The sequence below is a fragment of the Zalophus californianus genome, chromosome 3, assembly GCF_009762305.2.
Source record: "Zalophus californianus isolate mZalCal1 chromosome 3, mZalCal1.pri.v2, whole genome shotgun sequence".
In the NCBI taxonomy this organism is placed as follows: Eukaryota; Metazoa; Chordata; class Mammalia; order Carnivora; family Otariidae; genus Zalophus; species Zalophus californianus.
The window spans coordinates 73,772,010-73,793,221 of NC_045597.1; the positions used below are offsets into that span (position 1 = coordinate 73,772,010).

Here is a 21,212-nt window from a genome sequence, read left to right on the forward strand (position 1 = left end):
CTCGGAGAATGTTGATTTTACCCTCACTGTTGTTTCAGACAGACGAAGACAGGAATTCTAATTGTGATAAATACTAAGAATTGTGCCAACCCCTTCCTCTGACTAGGTGAATAATGGAAGCTGGGTGTATTTTCTTAGTGATGTTACATGTCCAGGGTCAGTCACTGTACTCATTTTAGGGCCATAAGGTTTAGTAAATAAATGTTCTGTGAGTACTGAGTTACGCTTATTGTATTAGATATTACACTTGAGTGCTGAACACTTAGAGTGAAACTGTAATTACCTGCTTTTCTTTGAAGTAAAAAATCACTGATCTGAGATCAGGTTGTGTACCTGGAATGTCCTTAAAATAAAACTCAGTGTATTTTTTCCAGCTTAAGTGTTTTTCATTTGGAAAAGCCACTTCAATCCAATAGAACTTCAGTTTCTATTCTACTAGAACTAGTATTTCATTAGCCCTTGCCATATGCTGTTGCTGTCTCTGCATTCTCCTCCTGGTCCCGTGAAGTGGAGAGTAAACCCATCTCACCTCCAAGGGGACAGACACTCGGACATCCGTCCCGCTAGTACGTGGCAGAACCAAGGACTGTGATTCAACACTATCACTGAAGCCTGAGATGCTGTCATTCTCTACTTCACGCTAGTCATTTTGAGTGAAGCTTAGGAACTGTGTATTTTAAAACATCTTTGGAGTGCTTTTCTTTATAAATAATGACTGTATGTCATTTTCCAAAGTTAGTTTCTTTTGGAAATGGTGTATAAGCATTTCTACAAGTTGAGAAAATAAAAGATCGTCACACTTTGGTCATAATTCTTGTCTTCCAGGTCAACAACTGTAACATCAGCAATGTATCTCACAACTATGCCAGAGCCGCCCTCTCCCAGCCCTGCACCACGCTGCACCTTACTGTGCTGCGAGAGAGGCGCTTTGGGAACCGGACGTACAGCCACTCCGATGGGAGCTCTCCACGGGAAGAGGTCTTCCACGTGGTCCTTCACAAACGGGACTCTGGTGAACAGCTTGGCATTAAACTCGTACGAAGGACCGATGAGGCAGGCGTTTTTATTCTTGACCTGTTGGAGGGGGGGCTGGCTGCACAGGACGGAAGGCTGAGCAGCAATGACCGAGTGCTTGCCATCAATGGACATGACCTGAAGCACGGGACCCCTGAGCTTGCCGCCCAGATCATTCAGGTACATGCCAGATGTTCATTCCAAATGCTCAACCTTTATTACTGTATATCGATGTCTGTTTTCATAACATGAGAATCCCAAGGATATTTGATATTTCATCGGGAAATCAAACATGGCTCCCAAATCCTTCAAAATGCACAATAGTATAACTTCATTACAGGTAGAATCCTTTCTGGAAAACTGTATCCCTGTGGATGTTCAGCCTTGCTCTTTACATAGAGTGAAGGCTCCACATTTTCACATGGGTTTTTCATTTGCTCCCTGGGCTCCGCCTAGGCCCAGACATAAAAACGGGGGTGTCCACATTTAACAGGTGAGATAAGCAAAGCTTGAAGGAGCTGTGGCTCCAAAGTTCTTACCTTACTTTCGTAATTTTCCCTCTCTGCTTCAGCTTCATACAAGTGGGGGGAGATAATTTTTTATTAAGAATAACTCTTAATCTCTATAGTGCCTTTTTTATAAAGCTTTCAGAGCATTTCAAACACATCATAACTTGTGTTCTTACAGTATATATACTGTTATTATTAGAAAAATTTTTTTCAATGAGAGCATTAATATAAAGTAGAAAATCATCCAGAGCAGATCTTCCAGTTCTGTAACCTGACACAGCATTTAACGAGATGGGTATCTCCTACAGAGATAAGGTTGAAACAAAGATGTGTGTGGTTTTTTGTTTTGTTTTGTGTTTTTAAGTAAGCACAAGAAAACACTCTTACATAAAGGAAACCAAGCATTAACATAATCGAGCATCAGGAATTAAAGTAGGTCGATAGTCACTGAGAAATGTGTATAGTAGACAGAATTGAATAACAGTGAAGATTTAAGCTACTGTATAAGAAAACCCAAGTCTCAATCCCATTTAACTTACTCCTTTTCACAAATTTTTGGTTCATTATAACCATAATACACACACATGCGCACGCACACACACACGCGCACACACACACCTGGTAGCCATATTGTATTAGGAGGGAGATTCAGCATTGGTCTCATGTCACAGACTTGAGATTTAAAAAAAGAGGATACAGATACCTCATAATATATATAATATCAAATATTATGTATTGCTCAAGTTGTTTCTTTGTGAAAAAAACTAAATCTTAACTGTTTTAGATTCTAAAAGTAACACGTACTGCATGTCTAAAAAGGAGACTAATGAAGACAAAATACAGAAAATAAAGAAGAAAGTTAAAATCACATTCAATCTAAACTCCATAAGAAACTGATGTTAATATTTTGGAGAACATCGTTACATTTTTCTGTAGAGGACTGCAAATAAATAGGTACATATTTACGTAGATACTTACACATGCACTCATCTTGCAGATTCTCAGTTTGCCAACCTTTCTTTATGTCAGCAGTGTTGTGGACTTCTTACCCTGAAAATAGACTCATCATGATAGAGCTGTGTAGGAGGCATGTTGTACTAAAGCTTACTTAATCATTCCCCTGTTGACAGACTTTAACGTTTTGTTTTCAAGTTTAAGACATTTTGCTTAACTTCCCTCTAGAAAGATCATAACAATATATACTCCCAGCAGTAGGGCATACCACTTTTTTATGAAGTACAGGTATTGTCATTTAGGCATCCTGCATTTTTAAAAATCTTGACTTTAACAGAATTCTTTTGTTGTATTTGAAACCCTGAAGTGTTAGATGTGCTATTTAAAACTAGCCTAAACCGAAATGTAGAACCATCGTTTAAAGCTTATATGTCCACTTCTATCATGCGCCCAGAATTTTGTCTTTCAGGAAATCAAGAAAGATCAGGGATTTGTTTGTTAATGTTAATGGGTTTGCATAAGCAGTGGCCTTCCAATAAAGCTCAATTACTGATTATAGAGTATTTGGTGCTGGTGAGTGTTATGCAATAAAGCAAACAATTCTGTACATTGAAATGAGATCACAAAGGGGCTCCTCACGCTTCACACTGTGTGATCTAATAATTGGAAGTGTCAGGATCTCAAATATCAGGATTCTAAATGTTCTACTTTGGCATTTACCTGTTAGATCAAGTCCCCAGACTCTGGCCGCATGTGTAGTGTTACTCTTTCAGTTATTTTGAAGAATTATCTGAAACTAGTTTAATGAAATGCTTGAATAAGTAAATGATTTTTAATAGGGCCTTAAGATTGGTTATCACTTGGGCCCCTGGGTGGCTCAGTCAGTTAAGCGGCTGCCTTTGGCTCAGGTCACTCCTGGGATCGAGCCCCACATTGGGCTCCTTGCTCAGCGGGGAGCTGCCTTCTCCCTCTCCCTCCGCCCCTCCACCCTGCTCTCTCTCTCTCTCTCTCTCTCTCTCTCAAATAAATAAATAAAATCTTTTAAAAAAAATTGGTTTTCACTCATTTTCCAACTTGAGAACTGAAAATGGAGTGATTTCTTAACATTATTGACTATCATCATGGGGGAGGGTTCTACTTTCCACAATAGCTTCTTGAAAGCAAGCTGTCAGATTTTACCGTAGGAATTAATAGTAAACTTGGGAACTTGTAGTCATGACCAAGAATCAGCATCAAATAGATCAGGCCTGTACATTAAAAGCAAAGATAAAATAGCTTTAAAAAATACAATAGATGTGAATCTGTGTTTCAAATATAGATCTATAAATACAGATAATGGACCTCTAAATTCAAGGTGGTAGTCATAACCTCCAAAATAATTTAACATAACATTTGTGTGTGTGTGCACGTATGTGATATATATACGCACACAGTATGCAATGTACATAAATACTAATCTTGTTTTACAGGACCGTTGTTACCATTCTTTTCAGGACTGTTTAAGCTGATACCCTATTTTTAATTTAAACCTGTAGCAAGCAGAAACAAAGCTGTACATAGTTTCATTGATTATCACTCTCAAAGTAGCCACCCTGGAATTTATTTCAGAAGTCACAAAGGATTCTAATCCAGTTTTGAACCAGTTCTTCCTTTTATCTTCTTTCCTTTGCTCTCTTTGTCTCAGTGCTAAGGTCAGTCTTGCAGGGGAAAGAAGAACGAAAAGACAGTTACCCTTCAATTACCCTTCGACTGCTTTGCTTTGGTTATGTCCTTGGTATTTCCAGGGTTAGGGAAGGCCTACCCAAGAGGCCTGTGTTGGGTGTTTTAACTGCAGAAGTTTTAAAGTATTAGCTCCTGAAATGAACTCCCCCCTCCCGCCCCCACCCAGCAGGTGCCTGCAGTCACCACTCAGGTGAGGCTCTGGTACAGAGATGATAAGTGCACTGAAAATTATACTCTGTATAATCTTCTAAGTGAGAAGCATTATTAATGACTGGTGGTTATGTATGTGTGTTTTCTCTAGGCTAGTGGAGAGAGGGTGGATTTAACAATTGCTAGACCAGGGAAATCCCAGCCTGGTAACCCTGTCCGAGACGCAGGAGCTCAGAGTAGCAGCCAGCATCATGCACAGCCGCTGTATAACAACAGACCCAGCTCACATAAGGTGAGGCATTGTGTTTGCATGTTTTCATTCATCTACCCTCAAGGGTCCTTGTTACAAGCTGGTAAGATTTAAATGAGGGCTGTTACTCTGTTGGAAAAGATGAACTCAAGTGTTTGGGATGTGAAATGTGTATTTGGCTACCTGGAGAGTCACTGTACAGTCTCAGTTCCTCAGCCAGTAGGGGTGGTTTCTTAGTAAGAAGGTCCCTCTGCCAGGTGATTGATGAGAAGTGTTTGATCTTCTAGAAAAACTTCTTTGTTTGGTCCTTCTTTAAAGTGGGATTTATCTTGGTTTGCTCATTCAAATGTAACAATTGGTTGTGTGATTGAAAAAGCATAATGAAGACAATGATCGAAAAGTCCATACTTAGCAGTTGGGCAGGTTGCCTACAACAACAGAATTCTCTATGTGAATATTAAGCATAAATCATACATTCTGATAGGTACATGCAAAGCATGTAAAGCATTTCTCTTTATGTTATAGCTTATAGGAATACTACCCTAAATCATTTTAAATTCCCTTATGTTGAGCGTTTTCTGCATCTTTACTCTTTCACCACTTTTATAATATATTCTTAGGTCATTTATCTGTGCTGAGAATTTTGATGCTGTCTCACTTTAGATGTAGAAATCAAAAACAGTGGTACTTTACTGTGTTCTCAGTATTATTTACTTCATTTGATCTTTCATTTGAACTCAACTTCCACTAGGCCAGACATTTTAAAGCAATGCTGTTTACCAACTGTGTGAAAATTGCACATAGGAAACTTCCTATAGTTTTTAAGTTGACCAATAAATAAGTTTTTATTTAGTAAAGCAATTTAATTTTACTTGAGAATAACTTTAGAAGCTCATATTTAGCTTAAAGTGGCTTCTTAATGTAAGTACAGTTTGAAAGAGTACCTCTGGAATGTCACAGGTGCCCAAGAATGCATCGCTTAAAGGCACAAGTATTTTTGGCCCATTGGGTTTATCTGGTTTTCTGAGCTGAAGTATAGACTTGTCACTGATCTTAGGTTCAGTTAATACTTCTAAGAAATTATAACCACAAACTTGTTAATTTTGAACAGAAGATGAAATGTGTGAAGGAAACCTCTAATTTTGCTTTCACAATGATGGCTATGAAAAGTGGTTATTGTTTCACATAGCTGGTCCTTGCTTTACAAGTTACGTATATACACATATTCCTAACGAATTACAATGTGAGGCAAAAGTTGATCATTGAATCTTTTATATCAGTGAATTCTACAGTAATTTGAAATATGGGGGTCCGAAGACACTACAATTTTAAGACATTTTAAAAACTACTTAATCATTTCAACATTCATATAGAGAACTGTTTATGTCATTTTATTTGTTTTAGGCACATATATTTTTCTTTTTACTAATTCTTATTCTTTAATTTTATGTGGCACTGTTTTAAATAGCAATGCTGAATTCTTCTAGGTACTCTACAAACCTGATTGGTTGGAACAACCACAAGAAATGTACTTTTAAGCGTTAATTTAACAATTTAGTGTTAACATACAGCATTTGTTATGCCAAGTCCTGATTTAGAAAAATAAAGGTCTCCTAGGGAAAACAAACACAGATTCACCAAAACAATCTGTTCAGAGGATAATCATTGTTAAAAATTAAAGTGCACATTAGTGTACTAGTAAGCCTCTGCGTAACTGCTTGGATAAACATTCATGCGGTGTTAAGCCCTTAGAAGTTTCCGTGAAGCGTACCAAGTGTAATCTGTGAAGTTTGGCTAAAATGCATACTTCTCAGCCAAATAGAGGAATAAAACAACTGCCTCTAATTGATTAAATACCTGACAGCCAAAACTGTTGAAATAAATGTACTCACCACTGAGTTTACCTGGATTGTCTTCATAATAACATGGGTCTTGGCCAGATTTGCAGGATGCTAACATAGATGTCATAAGGCTAGCATACCACCTTTAGCCGTTTACAGGTTTTCTACGAGGTCAAAATTCTGGGAACTCTAGGATGTTGACAATAAGTAGTTACCTTAATAAAATTTTAAGAGTATGGGTTCCAGGACCAGAGAAGAGCAGATGCTCCTGCAGCTCCAGGGCTTGATTAACAGATAGGTACCTGTCCGCTCTGAAGTAGTGTCACTAAAGGAAATGTTACAATTCTGTTGTTGATATTGTTAATCATTTTAAAGTTATCGTATTATCTACAGTACGCTCTTACAGTTGATAAGTGTTAGGAACCTTTTGAGATATTAACTTCCATTGTTCCATTTAATGGGATAGTGCCCTTGTAGTGTGGATGCGTATAACCAGTATATACATAGTGCATCGTGCTATATGAACATACACAAACCATATATGAATACATGTATATGTATATACACATACTACATATGTGTGTGTATGTAATTTTTTTTTTAACTTGAATCAGTTCAAATCCGAGTGTAGTCACATATAGCTGTATAATGTGGGGCAAATCACATGATCTTTCTAAGGCTGTTCCCTCATCTGTAAAATGGGGCCAACAATAGGATTTACATTCAGGACCATTGTGAAGATTAAAACGAAATAATGCATGTAAAGCCATTCACTTTACACATATAGTAAATCTTCAATACATGGTAGTTACTGTTGCTGTTTTAATGTTGATGTTGCATATGTACACCTTGTTTTTTATTGCATTCTAATTAAAAAGAAAGGTGATGTTTTAAATTCTCCTTTTCTTCTAGGAGTGTTTCCATAAGTAGCAACAATAAATGTCAGTAAAAATTGCTTTTTCCTGAGAACATAGTTTGTTGGGAATTTTTTCTCTTCATTAACTTTTTAAAAAATTGAGTTACTTCATATCTTTGTAGCTTTCCATGAAGGTTTTGAAGATCACTTTGCACCTGTTTCATGATTGAGCATTCTGATAATCCTCATGAGTAAGAAACAGAAGAGAGATCTGTAGCTTTTTTCTGGAAGTTAATGAAATCCGCACTTTACTTTTGTACTATTCTGTCAGCATTTCTTTCAAAGAACAGAGGACAGAGATGGAAATAAAATTAATTGGCTTGTCTTCAGAATCAGAATGCATTCAGAATAAATTCATTATTTACTTTGGTAGAATGAATCATATCTTGGAGCCCAAGATAGTTATACAAATGGTGTGCTTCTTTTATCTTGACTTCCGTATGTCAGCAGTCCTGAGATTTTTCCGTTCCATAAATAGTCATATGAAAATACAGCAGTCCAAAGTTTGACATTGTGATCCCCAGTGTTTGATGTAGTGTTTGTACCACGAAGAACTGTGTATTACTTCTATAGTAAGTGATTTTAAAAATGACTTCATCATTGTCATGGTACTTTTTCCTTCAGTTTCCTTTACTTTACTTCAGCTATGTATTATGTATTATCCAATAAATTATCCTCTCATGTGTTAGGATCTTAGCCAGTGTGTTACGTGCCAAGAAAAACACATTACGGTAAAGAAGGAACCACACGAGTCCCTGGGAATGACAGTGGCTGGGGGCCGAGGGAGTAAGAGTGGTGAGCTGCCCATCTTTGTGACCAGCGTGCCACCTCATGGCTGCCTTGCACGTGACGGCCGCGTCAGGAGAGGTAAGACAGGGCCGGGACCAGGTTCACCACATCTCCCTGCGTTCAGCTCATGTTTGAAAAAATAAGTATCTAGAAAGTTTTCTATTAAAACATGACTTTTTTCAATCCTTTAAAATGTCCCTTCATATATAAGTGTAAACCTCTCTGTAAGGTAGAAAAACGCCTAATGTGAAGGAAAGTTGCGGCAGTTTGATGATGTCTCCATTATTTTCTAATGTTTACTCAGATCATTGGATTATTTTCTGTTGGAAAAGACCCTCTAAAAGATTTAACACTTCTCACATCCTGGCAGACTGGATACTCTAAAGGACTATCTCACTAAAATAACAGATGTTGCTTACATGATAAAGTACCTATGTACTTTATCTCACAGAAGAGGTAGAGTGGAAGACAATCTTAATAAAAAGATACAGTTTTAGGGATTAACTCACTCATAATTTCACATTCCCTGCCCCACCCCACCCCCCACCAGTACTGTACAATTTGTAGAGGTAGGGGTGGTAGTAGTGAAAAGAGCTTTCTCCATACACTTGGTTTGTTCATATGGGAAAGTGAGTCTTAAAAGCTATTTTTCTAAGAATGAAGTTGGATCCCTACCTCCCATAGTATATAAAAATTAACTTAGAGTGGATCCAAGACCTAAAAGTAAGAGTTAAGGGGCACCTGGGTGGCTCAGTTGGTTAAACGACTGCCTTCGGCTCAGGTTATGATCCTGGAGTCCCAGGATCGAGTCCCGCATTGGGCTCCCTGCTCAGCAGGGAGTCTGCTTCTCCCTCTGACCCTCTTCCCTCTCGTGCTATCTCTCATTCTCTCTCTCTCTCTCAAATAAATAAAATCTTAAAAAAAAAAAGTAAGAGTTAAGACTTTTAGAAAAAAACACAAGCATAAAACCTCATGACCTTGGATTAGGTAATGGATTAGTCGGTTTTCTTAGATATGACATCAAGACACATGCAACACAGTAAAGAAAATAGATAGACTGGACTTCATCAAAATCACAAATTTTTGTGCTACCAAGGACACCACCAAGAAAGCAAAAAGATAGTGAAAGTGAAAAGATAACCCACAGAATGGAAGGGTATAGTTGCAGATCGTTATATCTAATGAAGGACTCCTATCTAGAGTACATAAAGAATTCTTACAATTCAGTAATAAAAAAGACCGATAACCCAGTTTTTCAGTGAGCAAAGGATCTGAATAGACATTACTCCAAAGAAGATACACAAACAGCCAAAAATCACATGAAAAGATGCTCAGTGTCATTAGATATTAGGAAAATGCACGTCAAAACCACTTCATACACAGTAGGATGAATATTATAAAAAAGACAGTAATATTGTAATATTAGCAAAGATGTGGAGAAATTGAAACTCTCAGACATTGCCAGTGGGAACATAAAATGGTCCAACTGTTTTGGATAACAGTTTAGCGGTTCCTCAAAAAGTTAAAATCAGGGTCACCACATGACCCAGCAATTCTGTTCCTAGAGAGATGAAAATGTACATCTCACCCAAAAACTTATACATTATTTTTCATAATAGTCAAAAAGTAGAAATCATCCATATGTCCACTACCTGATGGATGGATCAACATGATGTATTATGTCCATGCAATGGATGTTATTTGGCCGTAAAAAGGGGTGAAGTATTTAAAAAAAAAAAAAAAAAAAGGAATGAAGTATTAACACAAGCTACTGTATGGATAAACCTTGAAAAGATTATGCTAAGTGAAAGAAGCCAGTCACAAAAGACCATGTTTGGTTGCATTGATATGAAATGTCCAGAATAGGCAAATCTGTAGAGACATAAAGTAGAATAGTTCAAGTTTGCTCAGGGCTGGGGGCGGGGGGTGTGCAGCAAGATGGGAAGTGACTGCTAGTGAATACAGGGTTCTTGGGGGGAGGGATCTAAAAATGATGTGTGACGGTTACACAACAATGTGTTTGTACTAAAAACCAAAAGTTGTATACTTTAAAATGAGTGGAATGAGTGGTATATGAATTATACCTTCATAAGGCTGCAATTTTTTTTTTAAAAATGTTATTTGCCCAATTGTGGAATTTAGGGTAATTTTGTTTTCCAGGTTTTCTGCAATGAGAATGTTTTGTTTTCATAATCTGAAAAATAAGTGATGAATTGGGAGAGAAGAACTTTCCATAGGTTTTCTTGGTACCTACAAAACTAAACTTTTCCTTCCTAACCTTTTACATAATCCTCGTTGCCCTTTTTTTATTATATTACTTGGCAGGGCAACAAACACTTTTTTTTCTTCCTCAAGCAAGAGAAGATGTTCAAATCACAAGTTTCATTTCTTTGTGTGGGCCCAAGGATCTCTTCTCTTTAAGTATTCTGATATGTTAGCGCTGAGCAAACTATGTAGGGCTATCTTTATGTATAAAACTGTGTAACTATAAGACAGGATATATTACAAATTCATTTCTAAGAGCAAAGGATCAAATAATTTTTGAGCAGAGAAGAACTATAGAAATCACTGAAGCCCAAAGAAGAGAAATGAACATGCCCAGGTCCTGCACATAGCAAAATTAGGTCTAATGATTTGGACTTCCTGTCGAATCACAGTGCCTCAAGCCACACTTTTTCCTCTATATGATGAAATTATCTTAAGGTTTTGAGTTGTTTTGGAATGTTTTCCATGAATTGGATTTTCCTTTGGTATCGTAACAATGACAGAGAAGTGAAAAAATTACAAATAACAGATGTACAGGGAAGATAATGACTTGGTAGCTCATCTCATTTTTCTTGTTTGTTCATTTGGACAGGTGATATACTGCTGAATATCAATGGCATTGATTTGACCAATTTAAGTCATAGTGAGGCCGTTGCTATGCTGAAAGCCAGTGCCGCATCCCCTGCTGTTGTCCTGAAAGCACTTGAGGTCCAGATTGTCGAGGAGGCATCCCAGGCCACTGAAGAGCAGCCCGGCACCTTCAGTGAGAATGAATATGACGCCAGCTGGTCCCCATCATGGGTCATGTGGCTTGGGCTTCCAAGGTACTGACAACGTTTTGGTGGTTTCATGGAATAATCGTAGTGACAACCTTTCTCAGTGTGTAACATGGTAAATTCACTCATCTGGGGGGCGGGGGGAAGGCCCTAGTCAGAGATAAAAGTGGCAATGGCATATCAAGTTACAAAAGAAAGTGGTATTTTTTTCTTAGAATATTATATTTTAAAAGGTAAATTTAAGGGGTGCCTAGGTGAATCAATCAGTTAAGCATCCAACTCAGGATCTCAGCTCAGGTCTTGATCTCAGGGTCATGAGTTTTTAAAAAAAAATTATTTTTTAATTTTTAAAAAATTAAAACATTCTTAAAAAATGTAAGTTAAGTTTAATAATAAGAACTAGGCTAAAAAGACTTACTATATCTGTTTGTAAAAATGAATAAAGCTGTTCTGTCCATTCCTATTAAGGTTCTCAAGTGGACCAGCCATGTTCAGTCTCTTGCTTTAGAAAAGCTGTCATTTACCACCATGCATTCCGATACATGCTTAGACTTCATGTGCACTTTTCACCAGGAAAACCAGGTCAAAGTGTGTGGCCTTTCCCTACTCCAGAAGCTTTTCTAAAACCCCTTTCTTAATCTTTTTAATTCTCCCTAAAAAGGCAGGTTGTAAAACTCGGTTTTTATTGGACATTTAAGCCAAACCATTGGTGTTCAAGAATAGGTGCCCCTCACCGTGACCTTAGTGAAGAGTTCACTGCTTCGGGACTGTCACCTGCCAATACATTCTGCAAGTGGTCATTGTCTGGTCATGAAAGTGTTTGCAACCTCCTTAGGGTTGTATAATTTGGTATTGAGATAGGAAGAATGTGTATTACTGTCTTTGTTTCCAGATCACTTTAGATTCTTAATGTGTAGAGGAATCCTAAAACTGAACTATGATGAAACATTTTGACTCTGAGCCAAGTATGAAAATGACTGATTTTTTAAAATAAAAATATACAATAGGAATGCCAGTTTCTGAGCCATCTAGCTTCATTTGGATGTAATTTGTAGTAACTAGCATTTGTATAGTTCTATATGATTTACTAAAGAAAAGTACTTTCACATAAAGAGTAGCAGAGAAAGCAAGGATGAATGGAATTCATTTGTCAATCATCTAACTTTCTGACTTGTCCTCTTGGTTGAAAAAGACCAAAAAGGCCTAAAACTGTAATAGAATTCATGTCTCAGGGACCTGTAGGGATCGATTCAAACGGTTGCTAAGAAACTGCAGACATGCTACCTAATGGTGAGATGTCAGCCATCAGAGGGAACTCATTGATCTTGTTAAGTACTCAGCCCAATACATTGACCTGTCACTTGAAACCTAGCGTGTCAGGAAGGCCCCCTCCCACACTAGTGGGTGAGAAGTGGTCTCCCCTGCTGTGCAGTGGCCTTGCACATGCGCACGGCTGCTGGTGGCCAGGCAGACACTGGCGCTGTGCCGCGCTGGGGCTTCTTATCTGGTTCTCGTTATCTCGTATTCCAGGCTAGCTTTGTGGTCAGCTCTTTACCTCTTGTCTTCAGAGCATTTTCAGGTGTACCAGGAAGACTAATGAATATTTCAGATGAAAAATACACGGGATAGTAAAATCTGTTTTGGGGTCCACCTGTATCGAAAGAGTATCTGTCAATCAACGGTCACTATTCTGTGGAGTCTTGGGGGGTCTTCTGTTGTGTGCAGACCTGTATTCACAACCACATGTCAGAAGGGCCACGTGTCAGAAACCTCCTTCAAGCAGGTTTCACATCACACAGGGTAGCAGCTCTGCTCTTTCTGAAAAGGGAGGTTCTTCCTCTGCAGTTGGCTAGGGGTGTACCAGACAAAACAGTTACTTGCTTTGTGTTGTGTTGTTTTGATTGTTTTTTGCAGAAGATTCAGAATCATGAAAATAATCTGTATCGTCTCTAAAATACCAGGCTAATGCCTGGGACCCTGCTCTATGCCAGAAGCCTTTTTAAAAGCCCTTTCTTATCGGTGAGCTAAGAAACTGGACCAGATTAAAAGTTCTAGCATTTCGTATATCGCTTACAGAATTAAGAAATCTTTTTAATAGATTAAAAACAGGAAACCTTGCCTTAGATGACTAGATCCAATTTCCTCTAAAAATGAAAGAGACTTCTTTCATATAAAGAGAGATTTTTTCTATATCATTTAGGTGGGGTTTTTTTCTGTTTTTATTTTTAAGTTTTTATTCATCGAACTCTGACGTGTCACATCTTCCAACTGACAGTGGCATTTTAACTGAAGCATCTCAGTGTCCCTGGTTAAAAATAAAAAAGGGGAGGGGGGAAGGAAGAGATGATTTTCATTAGTGTTGTCTAGATTGAGTTCTCTATTTTGTCAGTTGTCTCCCTTAACAGTGCATTTTAAGGGAAGGAGGAAAGAACAACAAATAACTCCTCACATAGATTAAAAAGAAAGTTTTCTACCTTTCTTTCATTTTAGTGCTGAGATTAGCAGGACTGGATCCCTTCTGTACCACCATTTTGTAGATACAAACTCTGTAGATACAGATGGATATCCGAATTGAGGACATTGTTGACAGTGCAGAGGGCAAACGTAGGCACAGAACCATTTTATACGACTTTCTGTGGTGTAACTTGTAACCAGGCGTGTTTAGCTCTGTGGGTGTGTGGGGGTGTGTGTGTGTGTGTGTGTGTTCACTTGGGAAAAGAAGACCGAAAAATGTTGGAGAAATTCCAGTCTACCTAGGACTGAGTCTGCTAGAAAATGGGTTGTCAGAATAATGTGTTCAGAAGGAAATAAAGTAGCCCTTTTTCGTTTCCCAGCAGTGGTAAGTATGGAGTTACAACAAAGGTGAACAGGGTATAAAAGCCTCCCCATTAATTTTTTCTTGATCTTTGTGTTTGTTATAGTGCCCTTCATAGCTGCCATGATATAGTTTTACGAAGAAGCTACTTGGGAAGTTGGGGCTTTAGTATTGTTGGTGGATATGAAGAGAACCACACCAATCAGCCTTTCTTCATTAAAACCATCGTCTTGGGGACTCCTGCTTATTATGATGGAAGATTAAAGTGAGTCTTGTGATAATCAGATAATGTGATTTATGTTTATTGTGATGGACACAATCTTGACCCAGCCTTTGTCCTTCCTTGTAAATAAAGTTTTCCTGGAACGTGGCTGCATTCGTCTGCTTACACATCCTCCGTGGCTGCCTGTGAGCCACAGTGGCAGTGTTGAGTCATTGTGACAGAGGCCATGTGGTTCACAAAGACTGAAATACTTGTTTACTAACTGGCCCTTTACAGAAACAATGTGCCAGCCAGATCTCGACTGAAGCATCACTTTGACCATCTTGCAGCTGATAGTTCTATTTTGCTAATCTAATAACAGGGACCAAACCTGAGTCATCTGATTCAACACATTGAGATACGACAGCTAGCTCTGAGCAGTCATTCCACACACACCCTTTAGGTCTAGTCCTGTCATTAGATGACTCTGCTCGTTTTTCTCCACAGCACTTATGTCTACCTAACATTATATTTATGCAAGCTCCATGAAGGGATGTTGGGGTGGGGGGCTTTGTTGCATTTATTGTTACATTCCTGGCCAGCGTAACAGTGCCTTGTGTAAATAGTAAGGTCTCAATAAATATTTGATGAATGAATGTGTGAGAGCTGCCAGGCACAGTGCTAAATGCTTGGGATTGTATTATTGAATCTTCTTAATAGCCCTGGGAGGTGAGTGTTGTAATTGCTATTCCTGTTTGATACATGAGATAACTAAGTCTCAGAAAGATAAAGAAACTTGCCCACAGTCAAATAGCTGGAAATGGTTGACTGCAGTTCACACCCAGGACTCTCTCTCCAGAGCCTGGGCTGTTTACCCCTCTTCTGGGCAGGAAGTCCTCAGCCAACCTCATGCAGCCTCTTTCCTTTATCAAAGCTCAGGCACTGGGAGAAGAAAGAGGTGTTAGATCAAGAGATTCTACAAACAGAGAGGAAATGGATTAGTGTAAGGTCTTAGTGCTTGGTTTTTTGATGGAAGAGCCAATTCTTAAAAAGTAACTTGACATATTAGAGTGCCACACAAATGGAGAGTGTATACTGATCACAAAGACAAAGTGCCATCCGAATAGTCTTGTGAAAAGTTGATCAGGGTCAGTATGCTCCCGATCAGTCTTACTACATTGACAGAGATGGGTGAAAAAAATCAGTATTTTAGGTGGAAAGAGTAGGGGGGAAATGAATTAACCATTCTCTTAGCTGAGTTACTCAACCAATCTGGGTCTCAGTTAATTAATTTATAATCTGCATTCCACCTACTTCCAAAAAAATTGAAGTAGCTAACAATAAAATAGCATATTGCTATTACAAACTAAAGAGCAAAAATCATAAAGGAGAGAAAGGCCTTCAGATTTATCATCCATTTATGATAATCCTGTCAGGACAGCAAGCAGCAGCAGCTGAGAGAAGAGGAGGTGTGGGTCTTATTCTCAACGTAATTGAACCCTCAAATGTATGAGTTTTAAGAATGAACAGGGAAAGAACCATCAAACTAATAAGCAACCCCCTCCGAATGCATTATTTAGTATTTCTTAAAGAGCCAGCACATTTATTCTCCTAATTACATTTTGCTTAAGCTTACATGAAAATTATTTTGCTTGCCCTCAAAATCACCCAGCAGTTAGAAGAGGGGTGGGCCCAGGGGTGCCCCGTGACTGGCAAGGGAAGGCCAATACAGGCTTAAAAATTGCCCCAGATGTCTTGCAAAGTAGAAAATATACCCTCATCATTGACAGCGGATGCTTAAGTGAAGCTGTGAATTTCGTGCTAAACAAATCTCCATTAGGATAATGTTTTCTAATTGCGTGAAGATAGTTAACAGCCCGTTTCTGTTTGTCTTTGGCCAGATGTGGAGATATGATCGTAGCCGTCAATGGCCTGTCAACGGTGGGCATGAGCCACTCCGCACTAGTTCCCATGTTGAAGGAGCAGAGGAACAAAGTCACTCTGACAGTTACCTGCTGGCCTGGAAGCCTGGTGTAGGATTTGAAATCAGTTGTGAGTCGAACATCTTCCTTTTTTAGGCTTTGGAAAGAAACCCCTTTCGTTGGATTGTGTTTCTGCTTAGGAGCTACAGACACAGCTGGTGTTTGCAGGGCCCAAAACCACTGAGATTGTCCTTTTGTTATTAGTAAAACGGCTTTCCTCCAGTTAGCCACGTTTCTTTTAGCTTGGTCTTCCACTAACCCTTGTAAGCTCGTATTTTCAAAATTCAGACTCTCCATTGTCAGAATGTGACCTAAAATAATGAAAGAAGTGCGCACAGGCTGCGATCTAGCCAGCTGGCTTAGAGGACGGGCCGGGGGGGGGGGGGGGGTCTGGTCCTTGGTTTTCCCGCCCGAATCACAGAGTGAGCTCGCGTCCCAGCGCGCGGGCCGATGGAGCCCGCAGCTGTGCCATTCGCTGCCCCTGGTGCAGCCGGCGCCATGAACAGATGAAGATGTACTTCAGTTTAGCGGAAGCCCTTCCCCGTTTTCTCCCCATCAGTGCCAACATTTCAAAACTTCATACTGTTTATAAAGTGATATTTCTGACTGTTTTGTTTCTCCTTTAATTTCTTAGTACTCATAGATGCTGAAGACAGAAGTCTCACACTACTAAAGAACTTTTTAAAGAATAATGTACCATTAATTAGAATACTAGATAATCAAAGGTCACGTTTTCCATTGACAGAGGCATTTGGGAAGTAACTATAGTTTAGTGCTGGAGATGGTAAAAGCCACACTTACTTGCAGAAGTCCAGAAGCATTAAAGATTCCTTTCCAAAGGAATGTTTTGTTATGCAGGGAAATTTTGAAGCAGATTTTGCTAAAATTCATTTTCTAGAGTCTGCATTGTACTTATCAGCAGTCTTGGCTGTACATGCTTTTTGTGATTTCTGTAGTTAAACAAGATAAAACCGTGTTGCTATTCCACACACATTGATCTATATCGCAGCTCAGTGTAGGAGAAGGTATACTTTTTTTTTATTTCATTCCGAGAAGAGCCTTCAGTGTTCTAGAAATCCTTATTTTTTCCCCATTATTTCTTGTGAACTTAATTATTTCAAGAAAAAGACTGGAAAGGCCTGGATTTTTATCTAAAATAGTAGGTTTTAGATGTTAATATCTTTCAGTCAGTTCTTGGTCACGAGGCTATTTCTTATTTTTCTAAATGCTTTTGAAAACTACAACCAGCCCATTTTGTTAGTCCTTCATTCCACTTGATTGTTCCTTGGAAGAACGCATAAAGAAGCGAATAAGATCAAAATTTCTTTACCTTCTTAATATTACGCATACTTGAAAAGAGTTTCACTTAGAAACCTAGTTCAGAATCTGAGCTCCTTTACAAGTGCCCTCTGTAATAAATGGTATTGATTATCAGAGAATGTATTTCAAAAACACTACAGTATATTATGAAGCATGACCACTTTATTTTCAAACTGGCAATTGTATTGCTAGGGCTTATTGTGTCTGTAGCATGTCACTGATTATTCCTGTTAGTTTTTTAGTGATTTTTTTTTTAAACATATCGCTTTTGAATAAATAAGAAATGGCAATAGTAATTGCTACTGATTTGTCCAACCCCTTAGCTACACTGTATGGTCAACATATAACCAAGATACAGTGGAATGCCCCATACAGTATATTACTGTTATGTGATGATTGGCTTTTGAAGCAATTTGGTATTGAAATGCTTTGATATTCTAATTGACATGGAACAAGTTTTTTTTTTTCCTGCTCCCCAAATAGAAATTTTATATCCTACTTTGCTATTTTTTTAAACATTTTGTAAGAATATGTCATTCCTTGGGGAGTGGCCATCCATCAACAAATATCCTAATGGCTACTTTGTTATATATAAAATACTTACATTGAACCTGGGGATATAATGAGTATTTTGAAAGAAGACACTTTTTTCGACTTTATTTTTATCATGGAAATCTCAGACTCCGCTTGAGCTAATTTGGTTTTATTACAAAACATGATAGTTTTTGGTCAGAATGATATTTGGTGATGGAAACTTGTTCATAATTTATTGTTACTGTTGAAATATTTGAATTTTCTCATCTTAAGCGTAAATAGTTCAAATATTTTGATTTATTCTGTGCCTTCGGTTTAAATTATTTCAGGATTTTTCAAATGTGTTTAAATAATGGTGTGATAATCATTTAGGATGGAAATAAAAGTCATCCTTTACATACTAGTGACATTGTCTCTTTTCTTGAGCAGCAGACATTGACTCAGTATGCGATCTTTATGTTGGTTCATGGCCCGGCAGGCTGCCCACACCCTCAGTCCTGCTTCCACACACACGCCTGTAGTCGCCCTTCTGTGCATGGCCAGGGTGCGCCATAATGGGAGGCGTAGCTTGAACGCTGCCCATTAGCTTTCTCCGGCCCGTACTCCCCGCTTTCAAGAGAATTACCCTCCGTGTGAGGGTGAATCTCCGCAGGCCTCTATCTGCCTTTATATGGCTCTGACCTAAGTACCCTCAGAGTTGTAAGTCCTGTCTGATGCCACCTTGCAATTCTGAAGGCCGCTCAGGCCCTGGTGCTGCAGCTCCCGCAGTCTGCAGACTGAAGGCACCTAACCTCACTTCTGCACCCTGACTCTGAGTTTTCTCATGCACTTATCTATCTCCACTCTCTCTCTCTCTCTCTCAGTCTGAACTCTTACCGGCAACCTTTCTAAACCCTAACTTTAGGGGCGCCTGGGTGGCTCAGCCTTTAAGCGTCTGCCTTCAATTCAGGTCATGATCCCAGGGTCCTGGGATCGAGCCCTGCATCAGGCTCCCTGCTGAGTGGGAAGCCTGCTTCACCCTCTCCCACTCCCCCTGCTTGTGTTCCCTCTCTCACTGTCTCTCTCTGTCTGTGTGTCAAATAAATAAATAAAATCTTAAAAAAAAAAACAAACCCTAACTCTGGTCATTGCTCTGGTCATTTCACTGTTTAGGGATCTTGGTGCTGCAGAAAAGCCCCCTCACCATCTGCCCCCGCCCCCATCTCTCCCCTCGCTTCTCCTCCCCACTCCTTGCCTCATTTAAGAACTGCCACCATGCCTGTGCCTTCTCGGGCTGACCTGGCTCAAGTGGCATTACCTCTTTTTGGGAAATCTTCACAAACCTCCTGGGCTAGCCCTTTTTTTTGTCTCTTTTTTAAAAGGTTTTATTAAACTATACTTTTGGTCATGGATGTGTACTAGGAAGAAGAAAAACTTGCAGGTAGGGGCTTGATTACCACTGTGTCTAACAGTTTTTAAAATTGGACATTAAATGTCAGATTCTGTATCTTCTGAAGAGCCCAGGTATTCTAGAGGGAGAGGGAGAGTGTAGGCCTGGTGTCCTTTCTGTGTCCCAGGATCTCCTCCAGGATGCCACATTACATCTAGTTATGCCTCCTTGGGCTCCCCATGCCAGGGCCATTTTCTCAGACTTCCCTTGCTGAGGAGGACCTTGACAATGTTGAGCACTGGTCATGGATGTTGTAGGATGCCCTCTATTGGAATATGTCTGCTTTTCCCCCCTCATGATTAGACTGGGGTGGTGGCTTTGCCGGTAAAGTGCCCTTCCCTCATGTACAGCAAGGCTGCCTACCGTCAGCATGACCTGTGGCTGTTGGCGTTGACCTTGTCCACCTGGCCTAAGGAGAGTGTGTGTCGGGTTTCTCCACAGCAAAGTTGCCTGCTCTTCCCTCTACACTGTTGTCTTTGGACAGAAGTCACTGTGCACAGCCCACATAGGTGTGGAGGATTATATGCTTTTTGAGCTGGTCATTTCTTTTTGAGCTGGTCAGCAAAACGAGAGGGTCTCTGGTGCTGCTTAGGGAGGCCTCGTGGGTGGAAAGAAGGGGCCCCGGAGGACTTAGAGGGTGTATCCTCTCAGGATACTGTGCCCTGCCAGCAGGTTCGCAAACAGCGGAGTCCTCACACTCCAAACTAGCTGCTGCGCTTTCTCACGAAAAGACAGTGTGGTCTGCAGATTGTACTGCTGTAACTTCCAAACTTGGTTTCCATTCTTTTTGTATATTGAAGCAGGCTGTTGCTTTATGATTCCTCAAGTGTTTGAAGCCTTAGTCGGATAAGTGGATGGTTTAAATTTGAAGTTAACAAACCTGAATTTCAGCTGCTAAGGGTACTTCAGCCTGTACATCATGCCTAAAGCACCCATGCGATAATACATCAAGGTCCCATTAATTCAGACTTAACTAATTTGGAATTTGAAAGCTTAAACAGAGTTGGATTTACCTTGGCACTTTATATAAAGAATGAGTATCTTAAATCAACATTTAAAAAGTGAGAGTGGGGTATCTAAGCTCTAAGCTGCATCTGAAGCATACAGTTTCCAAGTTGCCTTAAGCACTTGAATACCCAGGCCCGTTCCAGTGATTGGTAGTTCTCTCTCCCATGTAGTCATTTAAACAAGAGTCCACCTAGCACCTACTGTGTGCGTGACACTTAGGCTCTAGATCACCTCTTTGTAACGCCTGATTTCATCTTTCCTAAGTCACACCTTCCATTTGTCCATATCCAGTGATAAAACCTTATAGGTTACATGGCAGGGTGAACTGCTGCCCAGTCACAGGCCAGGAAGTCATGAAGCAAGCTCCTTCTCTGAAATCTCTCTTCTCTGCCTGCTGAAGGAAAGGTTTCAACTCAGGGTCCTTATTAGAAAGCTTTGGCCATTTTACAGTGTAAATCTCCACTGCACTATGCTAGCAATTAATTTCTATGGCAACACAAAAGCTCTTTAGAAGTGAAGTTGAACATGTAGGCTCAGGGCCTACAGGCTGTAAATCACCCAAGGTAAGAGGTGCTGAAATGTAATCACACACGGAGTAAACTCGAGCCCTTGAAGACGTAGCAACCTCCCCGCACACAGCAGAAGGCATGCCTCCAGCCAGAAGGGTGACTGCATGCAGAGTGCTCCAAGATTTCCGTTTGAACCCTAATGACTCACCTGCACGTCATGCTTTGAA

The 21,212-nt window shown here is 39.6% G+C and overlaps 1 protein-coding gene across 7 annotated transcripts in view; it reads left to right on the forward strand.

Moving 5' to 3' along the window:
* LNX2 (ligand of numb-protein X 2) overlaps window positions 1–18,442 on the forward strand; it is an 80,064-nt gene extending 61,622 nt beyond the window's left edge. For 5 of the 7 annotated variants that reach the window (XM_027589872.2, XM_027589868.2, XM_027589871.2 and 2 more), the window contains 6 exons: window positions 826–1,194; window positions 4,501–4,641; window positions 8,046–8,223; window positions 11,003–11,234; window positions 14,108–14,266; window positions 16,105–18,442. In XM_027589872.2, coding sequence (XP_027445673.1) covers window positions 826–1,194; window positions 4,501–4,641; window positions 8,046–8,223; window positions 11,003–11,234; window positions 14,108–14,266; window positions 16,105–16,240 — 1,215 coding nt within the window. In that variant the 3' untranslated portion in view covers window positions 16,241–18,442. The remainder of the gene's footprint in view (window positions 1–825; window positions 1,195–4,500; window positions 4,642–8,045; window positions 8,224–11,002; window positions 11,235–14,107; window positions 14,267–16,104) is intronic. The other 2 variants (XM_027589873.2, XM_027589874.2) reach the window with 2 other exon arrangements.
* Window positions 18,443–21,212: the final 2,770 nt, after the last annotated feature.